General features: G+C 44.3%; 1 protein-coding gene across 1 annotated transcript in view; it reads right to left on the reverse strand.

Moving 5' to 3' along the window:
• The window catches only part of LOC139054160 (uncharacterized), a 351,161-nt gene that overhangs the window by 149,105 nt on the left and 187,738 nt on the right, over nt 1-14,318 (reverse strand). The window contains exon 3 of the mRNA XM_070530789.1: nt 8,440-8,498. Within this exon, the coding sequence (XP_070386890.1) occupies nt 8,440-8,498 (59 nt within the window). The remainder of the gene's footprint in view (nt 1-8,439; nt 8,499-14,318) is intronic.

The raw sequence follows: 14,318 nt of genomic DNA on the forward strand, positions 1-14,318 counted from the left end.
TGGACGAAGCCACCTGAAGACCGCAGAAGACCAGCGAATCTAGAGCTCAGTAAAGTTTTTCACTCACACTCGAGTATTTATGTAGCGCTGTTCCCATTTTTGTCGAGAGGCGCCGCTGCCATCAACTTTCCTGAGTAGAGGTGAAGCGTTGAGCGGAGGGACATTCCAGAATGCGGGGGACACTGTGTGTCAGAAATTAAGCTGTACGCCTTGGGTCAAGAAAGAGCTTTGATTGCACTTTACGTATTGCAACGCAGGCTTCCATTTAAGATTTCATTGGCAACCCACAGCACAAACCAAACCCTTACAGAAATTTTGGTTTGTCGGGCCACCTGCATGTCCGACTGTATGATCACTACATATTTCGCGTACCTAAACATTCACTCAAAACATTCCTGTGCGAGAAGAAAAACACAGGAATACAGCGTACGACCACAAAAGCTAACACTCTGTGGTGGCTGAATGTCAGTGGCGTGCTGCTACTGAGCACGAGGTCTCAGGTTCGATACCCGACAGCGGCGGCCTCATTTGGATGGGGCGAAATGTACGAGCGCTCGTGTGTTTAGAATTAGGTGCACCCCAGACGGTCGAAATTAATACAAAGCCTGCCAACACGGCTTCCCTCATAGCCCGCGTGTTGCTTGCAGAGACGTTTGAGTTTGATTTTAATTAAGAAATTCGAGATTTGAGTCCAAATCCCGAATTAATGACAGCCGATATCTGGCGCAGTAAAACTCGCCTTGAGTTCAGGTGAACCGCTTGAATTATACGTATGCAGGGGTGCACTAACAATCTCCGCTTCACTATCAAATTGGTATTCAATTTTTGTTTGTGTTGTCCGTCAGACCAATACGAGAAGAAGGCTTATGGAAAGGACACGTGTGGTGACCCCAACTACGTGCATAGGCTGTGTACAGGCTTTTAAATGTCGGCTATCTACTGCACACGATCGCATTTGCTGAACTATGACCACACGACTAAAGTACTGCTATCTGCTTCCAGGTGTTATTTGGCATATCGATTACAGCGTTAATGGTCGTGTTTATTTCTCTCCTGTTTGACAAGGGGACCTAATTTCATGTTTCAAGCTCGAGCCTACCTTTGTTCACAAAATAACCGAAGGATATTAAGATAAGTGCCCTTCGTCACTTGAACATCTCTGCTGAGCGTACTCGTTCCTTGGAAAGTGCAATAAATAGGGACGATTAAAATGCTTGATGCAGCCTTTCGCCTTTAATGTGCGTATTTTAGCGCATATGTACTAGTCACGTATTCTTCTGCTCGAAATGAATAATCATTTGACGCAATTACGCGATGTTGCCATGAATAAACATACGGCGACTGCAACACCACAAATGCTGCTAAAGCTTCTTGTAGCCAGCGATAGCTGTAAAACTAAACTTCAGTGTACAATTTCTGTCTAAAGTTACGTAGACAGTGGACTTTCCGGCCACTAGAGAAACATTTAGCTATAAATGCCCTGAAAAAGGTGAACAAAATAAATGCTAAAGACGTCATCATACACTACATCAGCTACTGCGACTATTCAGCTTAAAATGTCAATGGTATCGTACTGCCAATGTCGGCACATTTAAATACTAGACAGTATTTTTATGTTTGCGCATGCGAGGAGAACATTGACCACATATTGTGCCATTGTCCTCAATTTCAAGCCCAAAGACAGTATTTGTCCGACACATTGAGGAAACTAGACGATCGTCCTCTGAGTGAACAGACAATATTAGAGCACCGTCCCGACCGATCATCGGCTCAGAAGGCAGTGAAGGCACTTTTGTGTTTTCTCAGAACTTCTGGTTTGCTCGAGCGACTTTAACTGAAGTGCTGTCCGTACGCGTACCTACACCTTCTCTCTCCCTTCTTTCTCTTCCCCTTCTCCCTTCCCCCAGTGTAGGGTAGCCAACCAGACTATTGACTGGTTAACATCCCTGCCTTCCTGTATTCTTCTCTCTCTCTCTCTCTTTCTTACGGCTTATACATATTTACTGTCTGGAGCGCAAGCCTTTTGCAATATTAGAGGCATTCTTCGAACAAAGAAACACCAGGAAGCATAAAATTTCCAATTGCCGGGCTATTTTATTCTTTCCTTTTTATGTGCATCGTTTCTATTTTTTGTTGTTGACGATTGATGCCTGTTTTGCTTCTACAATACACTAAATATCTTTGTTCAAGTTACAGTTATCCTGACCCCTTCTCGTTTCTCTTTGCGTTCCTTTCTCGTGCCTACTTCTTGCTTGAAGGAAATATCGCACACAGCCTAATGTTATTCATGTGATAAATGACGTGTCCATCTTAGAGCCCACCGCCTCAGTGTCTCCTGCTGTCTGCTGTCTACTCGAAGTCGTTAGTTAGACTCGCAGCTGCGATGGTGGGAACCGATTGGGCTGCAATGTAAAAACATTCGTGAATTTTGGGGACACGTCAAGGAATCTCAAGTGGTCAAAACTAAATCTGAGCCCCACGCTACTGTGTCTTCGAAAGCCAAACTGTGTCTTTGGTACCTAAAGTACCTTCGATTAAAAAAAAGATGCAGTTAAAAAAACACAGAGTTAGCAGATGTCACAACACAACACTATCGCCCGTAGGGAAGCAGAAGATGAAGAAGCAGGCGAAAATGCAGCGTAACATCGTGGGTTGCAATCGGCACCAGTCCGCGTGTATTCGGAATGAATTGATGTTGCACTGGGGAGTGCTCCGACAGCACATTAAAGCTTGCCCTTTAATCGAGCCATGGCCGAACCGTGCCAGGAAGAAAGAACGGAAATTGAAACAACTGAGACACACATGTAAGAGGAGGGACGCAGCGATGAAACGAGCGTTTTAGATGAGGGGTGATAAATCAGTCGATCACGGACTATTTATTCTTACGAGCTGCCATCGCTCAATTCAAGGAAGTACGTGTGAGCGTAATAAAATATTCACTACACTCTATGTTCATTCTCGCTTTATCAGGCCGTTTGATAGGCGAAAAGCATGCACTTCTCTCTTTGTGAGATCGCAATGCGCCACGAAAACAATGTTTTTAGTATATTTTAACGTACTTTTTGTAGTACGTCTTTTAGGTAGTTCTCGGTAGCACAGATTTCATGGCGGGCTTCTTTCTTGTCCTTTCAAAACTGCATTGCTTCAAGCTGCTTTGCTCCGACGGGGTGTTGAAATCACCGACGTAACCCGGTTTTGCCTGAGCGGCTAGCATTGTCATTACGGCAGCATTGCAAGAGTACCACTGTGGGAGCTACGGTATTCTTATAACGACTGCTTTTGCTTAGTGTAATAAAACACAAAGGATTTTGTGAGATCTACTTTTTGAATACTCCTCCTGAGATATTTTTTCTTTATTTCTCATTTTCCCACGTCAAACTGTTTTATTACCTCTGGCGAGGAAGGGTTACTGCTGGGTCTGTCCCGCGTTCTCCCCCGCCACAGGTCAGGAGGACGACGGCAAGTTCCCAGCAAAGATGTTGTCTCTTTCTTGACAATGCCGGCACTAGGAGAGGAAGGCTTGCCAAAGTGAAAGGGCCTTCCCACCTTCGCAGTTAAGTGGCGGCGGAGAGAGACTTGCTCCGCTATGTACCACCATATGGTGTCGTAGTCCTTGTCATTGTTGTAACCATCATCATCAGCAGTAGCAGCAGCATAATCAGCTTATTTTATATCCACTACAGAACAAGATCCACTTACATCGATCTCCAATTATTCCTTTCTTGTGTTAGCTGACACCTATCCTACGCCCGCAAATTTTCCGATTTCACGCACCACCATTTCTCTGCCGACCTCGACTGCACTCCCCTTGGTACACATTCGGTATCTCTACCATCCGTTATCCACCCTACGCGTTACATGGCCGACCCAAGTACATATCTGCCTCTGTATCTCAAGTAGAATATCGGCTACCCCCGTTTGCTCACAAATCAACGCCGCTGTTTTCTGGTCACTTAGGGTTGCGCCTATCATATTTCGGTTCATTACGTTCGTTCAGTGCTTAGCAGGATAGTGCACTGCTCTCGAATTCTGAGTGGTTACCACTCACTCACTCACTCACTCACTCACTCACTCACTCACTCACTCACTCACTCACTCACTCACTCACTCACTCACTCACTCACTCACTCACTCACTCACTCACTCACTCACTCACTCACTCACTCACTCACTCACTCACTCACTCACTCACTCACTCACTCACTCACTCACTCACTCACTCACTCACTCACTCACTCACTCACTCACTCACTCACTCACTCACTCACTCACTCACTCACTCACTCACTCACTCACTCATTTTTACTTCTCTGGAGGGCTCACCGGTGGCATCATGCATAAATCACTGTAGTTTTCAAAATTGAAATTACGCTGTCATATGGCTGGCGTGCAAGCTTTTCATTTATCAGAGACAATTAACCTAAGTGCACGAACGGCGCACTGAGAGTCCTATTGTGAGGAGATACAAAGACATGTAGTTCGGCTGTATTAATGTCACAGGGCAGAAGAAATAGTGGCAGATCCACGTGCTTAGCAACCGTCGAAGCACCTCTGGGGTGGGTCTCGGTCCCTCCTCAGTTCCCATGCCTTTCATTAACTTACCGTAATCTCCTAGGGTCAACCAAACACATATTTGATTGAACTGGCGATGCTGACGTTAGCATTTTTTTTCGCTGCATCATTTACGCTTTTCTTGAAGTGATAGCATTTATTCCTGAAGCCATGCTGTTCCTTATTGAATAGGATATAGGACTTCTCAACCAGTGGACTATTGCTGCTTCCTTTGCCAGGTATCGTGGGATTTGCCCCAATTTCTGTATACTAGTCATTCACTCGGAAGTGCGCACCGTATATAGCAGACGCACCGATTGCCTCGTTTTCACGCAACAGCAGAGTGACGTCTACATCTGTCGCTGTGACTGATATGGGACACTTCTGGGGCACGGTGCACTGCTCGGTGCACACGTGTAGTTGAATGTTTAACTGCGAACATACTTCTATCGTAGCCAAATGAACGCTGAAAATGTAGAAGCAAGACTTTGGATGAAAGCGTAAAGTGGAGAACACACAAATACTGCTGAATAGGTAAACTATCCCGATGAAAGAACACATACGCAAGAAAGGGAGAAAAAGACAAGAGCTCCGTCGATTGTCTTTCCCTCCCCTTATTGTCCTTATGTTCTCTTTTCGCGCTAATTTAACTGTTCAACTTTGCAAAACCAATTATCACGAGATAAATTCGTCTAGACAAGCACAAGCGCTGTCAGCTATTCTGCTTATGTCCCCTGACAACGCCTCGCTGTTCCATTTTAAATAATGCAGTACCAACCAGCATGATCTGTGACGTTACAAATAAAGGCACACCATTTTTCGACATTCCTGGTGTGAAACGACATCTGTCAGCTGAAAACAGCTGGCTTGCTAGACCGTACCTCTTCCATAGTTATGCTTCGTCAGATGGCCCACCTGTTCGTGCATCTGCTTCTCTGACTAATTCAACGTGGAGATTGTTACAGCCAACACGCATAACAGTTCGCTTTTTAAGAACTCGGTTCCTTGTTTGTTTGGACTGATCACGGCCTTCTCGATTTTTTAAGCGTTGATAGTCGTTTGTGTAGGTAAAGAAATCATGATACTTAAACCAAATCGAAAAACAACAACAAAAAACACAACAAAAAGTCAGTAAAATGCCGACTGACGACTAGAAATGTTCGAAGTTCTAGCAGATAAGTAAACAGTTGTAAACGGCTGTTTACTTATCTGCTGGATAAGTAAACGACCATGGAGCCAAAGAAGCGAGCTTGGGTGCATTTAGGAAAAGCAAAAAAATTGTGCTTAGAATAGTGTATTTCGCAGAACATCACACACAGCGGCTTGTCCAAGCGGTTACAAAAGTAGCAATTGCAGCGATACTCGCGAAACCGTGTCAAGTCCTGCACTTTTCATCTTCCATTACCAGCCTTCGGTGGCAGCAACATTTCTTCAGCGGCAGTGTAGGTGAGCACAACGACAGTGGGTGCACAAGCGATAGCCATGTAACCGAAGATAATAAGAGATCTGGGCTTTAAGCCATCCCGCCATGCCAGTAGCAGACAGCAGTGAAATCCATTCGTGTAGTGCGCGGCCATCACTTTCGGTGCTCGCATGTAACCGAGGCATGCTTCTATTTAGTATTTCCTTGTGCATATACGTGTGCATGTAAGTGCTTTTTTGTATTGAAAGCAGTTGAACTGAGCTCTCGTGTTCCGTTGATTATGTGTCCCTGTCGATTTCGAGCTGCCTCCTACCATGACATGATTTTCAATGCGCTTTCTTACTTCTGCACCCGAAGTAATGGCTCAAAGCACGCATGTCCTCAACTATATAAGTAGTGTTCAACTAGCTCGCACCAGCGTCAGAAGTAATGACATTTTCACCTTTGTGACGGGCCGTACTAACCATAAGCTATATGCACATGAGAAGCAATGCTGATGATATTGCAGCAGTTGACGCGTTCATATAACAACGCTCTATTCATAAAAAAATGTAAATTACACGTAGGTTGGGCCGCTAACGTGCTTGATACATCGCGCTCGATAGGGGGTGCACAATACGCACCTGTAATGATGTCCTAGCGGCGTCTGCAGCTCGCAGCTGATGGTGGGACGACACACGAAGGTCGGGACGTACAGAGAACTATGTCAATGACACGTGGTCACGACTGGGTTATCGATCTCACAGGAAAGGCCACCGGTGTGAACGTGACGAGCCTACTGAAAAAGCCCCACGTATTCTTATTGCTTTTACCTGGTCATCGGACTTTGGGAAGCAAGCTTGTGACGGGGGCCGTTTCTTTTTTTTTTTTTTGAACTGACACATTTTGCGTGAGGAAACTAAGCGGATCTAACGCACATGTTTGAATGTATCTGCATGAAGCGAAGCTTTTGTGAAGGGGTTAATTAAAAGCTGTACAACTAACAGTGATGCGTGAAATTGGATTTTTATTCATCCTATGCGGCGTGTAGTCTCATGCAATCCCCTAAAAAGGCCGCACTTTATTTCGTAAAAATGTTGTGCTTATGCACTACAACACTATTAAGCTATGCCGAAATGTAGACACCAAATCAAGGGTTAACCAGATGAGATTATGGTTTGCTACCCTGTACTGGGAGAAAGGCAGGGGGAAATGACAGACGGAGAGAACAGCGGAGAGGCGATGTATGGTGCTTGTTGAGGGGAAGAATGCTCACGAGCTAAGTATGCACAGAGAAGTAGCACACATGCTTTTAAAGATTCTGCACCGCTTGTGTTACCGTGGCGCATGCGCATTCTGGAGGATTGTCCAAGAATGGGCTCACACCCGGTGGCACCTACCGAATGGCTAAATCAAAGAAAATCCACTAGATCAAAGAATTTGTTGAATATAATGCCTTATTTCATAAAGAGGTCAGTGTGCTTAGGGATACCTATCAGCCGACATTATATGTTCATGTCGTATGCAGAAATTTCTTTTTTATGACTATTATGCAACAAGGGGTGCGCTTACTGACCCTGCTTTTTCGGTCAGCATAAACGGGTCCGTTCGCTTGAATTTGCATTTGGCGAACATATGTAACTTTTGTATATATATCCACGAATACATGCGCCGGGCTACTGACCGACTCAGCAGAAGACACCAGCAGCCGCGCCGAATCTGGGAACATCGGCAAAGAAATCTTCGTTTTATTAATTTAATGAAGAAAAGCTTCCTTTGCCCCTGATATACATTAATCAGTGCACTGCTCAAATATTAGCGGCTCTGGCTGCATTATATGTATGTTTAGCATAGTAAGGCAATGAGCCTAGATAACACAATGACGGTAGAGCTTAATGAGCCTAGAGTAATGCCTCACTATTCCAGCACAATAGTGCACGTAATCCTGCAATTCGTCACTTTTCTTAACCTTGCAACGACTATGGAGCTGCGAACTGTCCAATAAGCGCAGTTGCATTTCACACTTTTCTTGCGAATTATACAAGAAACTACAAGCAAGTGTTCTCGTCGAAGAAAAACAGAAATAAAGAAAGAAAAAAGAAAACAGACCGCATTTTGAATACGCAGCTCCGAGCTCTTTAAGACAGCAGTTAACCAGAATACTGCATAGTTGGACACTACACAAATAGCTGACTGGGTATTCTTTCTCGCTAAAGGCTGCGCCGTAAGGCGGCGCCACCGACGCGACCATTCACGGGCACGTCCTGTAGCCCGACATTCCGTGAAGTGCAACACGTTTCCCGACAGGCAGGCTACGACACTATAGTTCCTTGAGGTGCGCGATGCGAGGTGCCATACTACGTACATCGGCTCCCCGCCAACAGAGAAACTCCGTGGCTGCTACTTGCCCTCGAACTTTTCCAATTTTCTCTTTCGCTTGATCGTGTTTGCTGCACGGCCTTTGTGCGCGCAGTGTTGGGGCTCACCGGCACCGGCTGGAAACGGCGTCTTCCATGCTGCAGGTTGGGCGAGTCGCAGCGCCACCCTGTGTTGAGGAAAAATAACAAAAAAATGTGTGCCATGCACTCGCGCATGTGCAGGCCCCAAGCAATCTGCATCGGCGGTGCCTTGTGCCCGACTGCCACAGCACTCGCCAGCGAGACTAATGACTCGCCGTAGGAATAAGGTGGTTCTAATTACCCGCTGTTCATTCCGCGCTTGGTATAGTGTGGGACAAGAGGAAGAAGCTCCATTAGTTAGCTGGAGTCTCGTACAGCTGCCGCAGTCAGCGTTTGCCGATCAGCCGATTATAGTTTATAATGGGTCAAAGGCTACTCAACGTAAATCAAGCTGAATGAAAAAACAAAACAAAAAAACTGGATGATATAGCTTGCTGCGATGTACATCCAGCGCGCTTTGTGCTTTTATGTGTTCTTAAAGTTGGGAGAATTGTGTGCCTCTTTAATGTCTTTACGCAGCTGTAACAGATATGAATAATGACGGGTATGGTGGCGTATACCAATTCCTTTTACTCATTTTGTTAAAGCGGGGATAAAATATAGGTGAGCTGTTGCTGGAGCAATATTGTGCTTGGTGCGCACACCTATAGTTAAAAGTAGCTTACATCTGTGATTGAAAATTGTGTGAGCACAGCTAAAGTGTCTGAGCATATATATAAAGTTGGGCGCAGTTTTAAAGAAGCCGTCTTTCGTGGCGCAGCGATGAACATTGTTGCCCTTTTTCGTATTTGCGAATTTCCGTAAGTTCCTTTTCTAAGCCTGAGGCCCAGAACATCAAGGTAGCTTAATCTCGTAATATTCAACAAGGGTCATTAGAATTACTTTATGTGTTGGTAAACGAAAGCGCCCCGGCGTTTCACACTTCTTGAACGGGGAAATCGTAGTCCGCCCTGAGTCAGACCTACCCCTTGATTAGTCACTATCCCATCAACATTGCTTGTCTTTTTTGCGCCAACCTAAAGTTTCTTCGAAGTAGAGGAGCTCAGGTTATGTGACAGGCATTTCTGGGCCTAATAAAGCACGTCAGGTGCCGTCAGTGAGCTGTTCCACCGAAGTTGACAGCGACTGTTTCAGCAGGAACACGCATGGATGCGGGTGAATTACGTATCGCGTGCCAGACTCAGTTTCTATGGGCGGCGTCGCATATACCTCGCGATATGACGACGCCGCTGACGCCGCTGATACCGTATTCCAATGAGCCCGTCCGCAACGCACATAACAAGCCGTCCGATTCCCGAAGCCGTGCGATCTCATTCGCTCGGTTTATTCTTGAAAGCGTGCTTCTCCGCAGAAGGACTCACATTCAGGTGAAGCTATTCTCAGTTGAGCAGGAGGATGGTTGTGGTGGCTGCGATTTGTGAGAGCGTTCGAAAAAAATGAGGAGTCCAGCCCGATGACGAAAGTGAACGCCACCGCAGCTTACAGACACGTCGCTAGAAGCCAGGAATTTCGTCCGCGCGGCCTAACCGAGTTAGAGTTCTCGTCTCGCTGATGGGCCGCATTCTTTATTCCTTTAAAGCATCCTCGCTCCATGCCGATCAGACTACGATGCCGGTGCATGCATCATAGTTCCTGCAGAAGCATTTATTTAAACGTCACGCGTGCATTACCGAAATTGTGTGCGCATAGATTCATGGTCGGCGACTCACCATACGATAAGGTTTTTCAGAGTGAACATCACTTGGACGGAAATTATCATAAATTAACTGGCATGACACCGCTAATTGGATTTCTCACTGTCATATATCGAGATGAGTAAAAGTTTGACAAGCTTAAGTTGCCTTTACATATTAGTTAAAGGTTTTTTTATTTCTTTTTCCTTTTTCTTTCTTTCTGGAGTGACAGACTGTGAATTCGCCGAGTCGTCATTGTCTGGTTTATCTACGTGTTACCAGTTCTGATAGTATGCATCGCACAACGGCTGTTGCAGACTGTGCAATCCACAATGGTCTTCACGATGTCTATGGCACATGGCGTGCACTAAAAATTGCAGCGCAACTCTCAGCTTCGGACTACTTGAACTAGGTATCCTTTTCTTACCCCTAGCCGCAGCCACGAAATAATTAAGTACAGCGAAGCTTGCCTATAACAGTTACCAATAGTTCCGTAGCAGACTAAAGCACCGGCGAAAATATAAATTTGAAGCAATCATGCATTTGTGACACCTTATATTCGTAAAGTTCAGATAGGACTGAAGAAATATTGTGTTGGGCGAACTGACAAAGATTTTAAGCCTTCTAAGCATTGTCGTATAGGCACATCGCCCTCTAAAAGCTTTTTTACTCGTTTTTTCAAAGTTTTCTTGCGAAACTTGTGTGACCTTTCCAAGAGAGAAAGATTGTTTAATGTGTCTCGAAGGTTCTTGAAGTGAAGCATAACTGCATAGATTTTCCTGTTTTTTTTTCTCTCTCTCTTTTAAGATAGAACAGCTCTTAGTTCCTGTCGGCTGCCTTGGGTAATGAATAGAACTTGTTTTACTTTCTTTCTTCTGACTCCCATCCATCGTGAGCTCTTTATCTGCGCAGCTTGTAGTGCGTTTACGTAACGTGATTCAGATTCCACCGCTTCGTTAGGCTAGGTACTCTTTGGCAATGTTTGCACCCGCTTTCATGTGAGGCTCTCAACACTTGATAGAAATTTTTGTATAACTACATTGTTTTACGTTGTCTACCTGGGCTGAATTTCCCGTCTACCTGGGCTGAAGAATTTGCTGCTAACATCCTTCTCAGAATGAAACGACGCCCATTTATTACGTTGCAGTGAAATTCGAGCTTCAATCTGCGATTTTGTATGAGCCGACTAAGTTTCAGTGGTGTAGTGTTCACTTTTTTGAGAAACGAAATGGTGGAAACTACATTTTCCTACAAGACCATCGCACTGCTGTGTATTTTCTCTGCACCACCATTCAGTTCTAAAAAAATAAATACTTATCAGCCCCATCATTAAACGGCTGCTTAAGAAAATCTGCAAATAAATGACATTGAAAAGGAGAGATAGAAACTCGGTCACTAGGAATAAACTGCAAATTACGCGAGGCTTGTGTGGTTCTCTTGCTTACTGTTTGAGAACTCCTTGTCCCTATCTCAAGTAAAATGAAATTCAATGATGTAACTGTTAGACATTCTTCATATAGGAGGCCTGTTGGTGGCTTCTTTTTTCTACAAGGGATTTAAAGTGTAGGATACGTCTCATCAAACAACACGTTAATCCCCGCAACATTTTGGTGTCGTATAAACGGCGGAAATGTTCATTTTGCCTGGGCATGCGACTCACAAAAAGCTGCATTTTAAATATCATCATTTTTTTTTAATTTCACACCGGGCTGTTCTTTATTGACCGTAAACTTCCCTCCACGCAAATATTCGTAATACCACTTGTTCATTGTCTTTCTGTGTGATTCTCTGTTACTCCTCGGAATGTAAGCTTGTGCTCGGGAAACAAAATGAAAGATTAAGAAGAAGTTCAATAAAAATGACACAGGCCTGCACTCTCACACGGTAATTCATATCATACGAAACATGTGTGTCATGGTAAACAAGCTGTAACGCACGATAAGACGACAAAATACCCCACAAACACACATACAGCGCTCCCTTATCTCAGTTTTTCTCGCTATCGTGCTTTGCAAGGTATTCATCATGAACCAACTAGGCCCAAGGCCTTAACATTTGTCTTAACTTTCCAGTTCGAATAATTTAGACAATCAATGTATGCTAACTCTCGTTATGGCTTCGCTACGCATAAATGTCAAGCCTTGTTTCTTCGGCAATTTAAATAACTTTCCTCTTTGTCCATAACGTGTGTTTTATAGGAAGCGCACACACTGGCTCACGGAGAATATTAGCGCTATAAAACTACTCCATGTAATGGTGTTTTAGCTGCGTAGTTACTGCTGTCCATGGCTACTCTCCAGAACGGACAGTGATTCAGCGTGGTTGACGGCACGAGCTAAAAAATGGGCATTATATAAGCAAACCGTGCACATGAGAAACAGCCTGCAGTCACTGCGGAAAACGGTGAAAGCTGGGATTCCGCACAGTTTGTTCTTTTTTTTTTTGTGCTGTTCGCAGTTTTTGGTGGTACGTGAAATAAACTAATAACTATGTGCTGGTCAATATTAGGTCTCATCCGGGATTCATGCGAACTATTTGCTGCGAAAAGATTCTTTAAGAACGCTAACATTTCGTTTCCTTGCAGCTTGTGGCGCGTTTTAAGTTTTGCGCAACACATTAAATATACACGTGATGATGTACAGAAGTCATAGAAAAGGGGAAGCAAAAAAAAAATAGGTAAGAGGAAAAGTAATTACATTTGCCGAGCTGTGTCGAAATGAGAAGTGCCTAAGCATACCTTAAATTTCAGGTTTATAAGCGACGAACATCTGCTTCTTCGTGATTTCCCTGCTTCGAGAGCTTCTCCTAGAAGTTTGACATTGCGAAAGACTACAGTCTGTAAGTCCTTCAGCGCTTCCTTTGCCCTCTTTTTGACCTAAGTGCAAGACAGGTGGTGCTCTTAGCTTCACATGCATTGCAAAAGAGGCAGTGTTAGAAAGAAAACATTCGCCTGAATCTAGGAGTTCCAAATATCGTCTTCATTTATTCACTTTTCGTTGGTTTGTCTCTAAGTGACATGGAAATGAGATTCAAGACGTTTGAAAGGAAAATTTAAAAAAAAAATGCTGCTCGAAACATTTTTATATTCTAGTTTAGTGAAAATGGTCTTTGAAACACTTGTTTCGCATGCTCTGTAATCGTTGGAGATATACATTCAACTGATAATTGAATAAAATCATGCACTACGAGAACAAATTATCGAGAACATTGCTTAATAGATTTCCTCCCTCATAATTTCAGGTATGCGGAGAGATAAGAGGCTGCGCATCCTTCGTCCGCGACAATATCTACAGTGCCTAGACGCGATTAGAAACCTTTACCTAGGCAAATGAAGGCAATATAATGTAGAGGCTATAAGGCCTCGAATATTCGTGTTTTTTTTTTTAATTGCATTGGGCTTATGGGTTCATACGTATAAGGGGACATTGCACTAGCGCGTAAAGAAGGACATGGACAGGAACATGAAAAAAAAAACAAGCCACACGCTAGCGTTCGGTGTGTCTTTTCGTGATTTTTTTTTTACGCGCAAGTGCAATGTCCCATTATACGAATAACCACCAACTAGCCCAGCTTTCTACCTTAAAACAAATTATGGGTTCAAGGAACTGTTAGAAGACTCAGACAACACGAACTGCAGCACCGAGTTCTTTTTCCAGTGCTGCAAATTTGATGCAGCACATTGAATACAAGGTAACCTACGTAAGTCCTCAAAATGCGAACGCAGTGAACAAAAAAAAAAAGAAACACTAAGAAAACGATTTTTATGTAAGAGCATGTCACAACGGCCATTGCTAAGCACCACCCTAGCTTGACTTCTGCCATACGTTGGCGGTAGTTCTCTGCCACAAAATCCTTCTTAAGAAGCTGCGCATTACGAAAGAGAAGTTGCTGTAAGCCTGCTAGGCTTCCCGTTTTCCTTTTTCTTGCTTTACGTACGACACTGAACGTAAGCAGAAGTTCAGGCTTCTCGAACCGGACCAAAAGCGTCGTTTTACGAAACGTAACCTTTCCCGGAATATGGCGTCTTGAGCAACAAAACTGTGTGCGGCGCATTGCTCTCACTTCAGCACGCATCCCGCGTCTGCTCCTGTTTACACTACAGCTAGCGGATACCGCATCGAACGCATTTCGAAAGTACGTTTTTAATTTATTTGCGGCGCAGTCTGGTGTCGGTGTTTCTATTCTTAAGCTGCGCCGTGATCACACCGCGCACGTACAATCTGCGTATATGCC

This window comes from Dermacentor albipictus, chromosome 1 (assembly GCF_038994185.2).
Source record: "Dermacentor albipictus isolate Rhodes 1998 colony chromosome 1, USDA_Dalb.pri_finalv2, whole genome shotgun sequence".
Lineage (NCBI taxonomy): Eukaryota > Metazoa > Arthropoda > Arachnida > Ixodida > Ixodidae > Dermacentor > Dermacentor albipictus.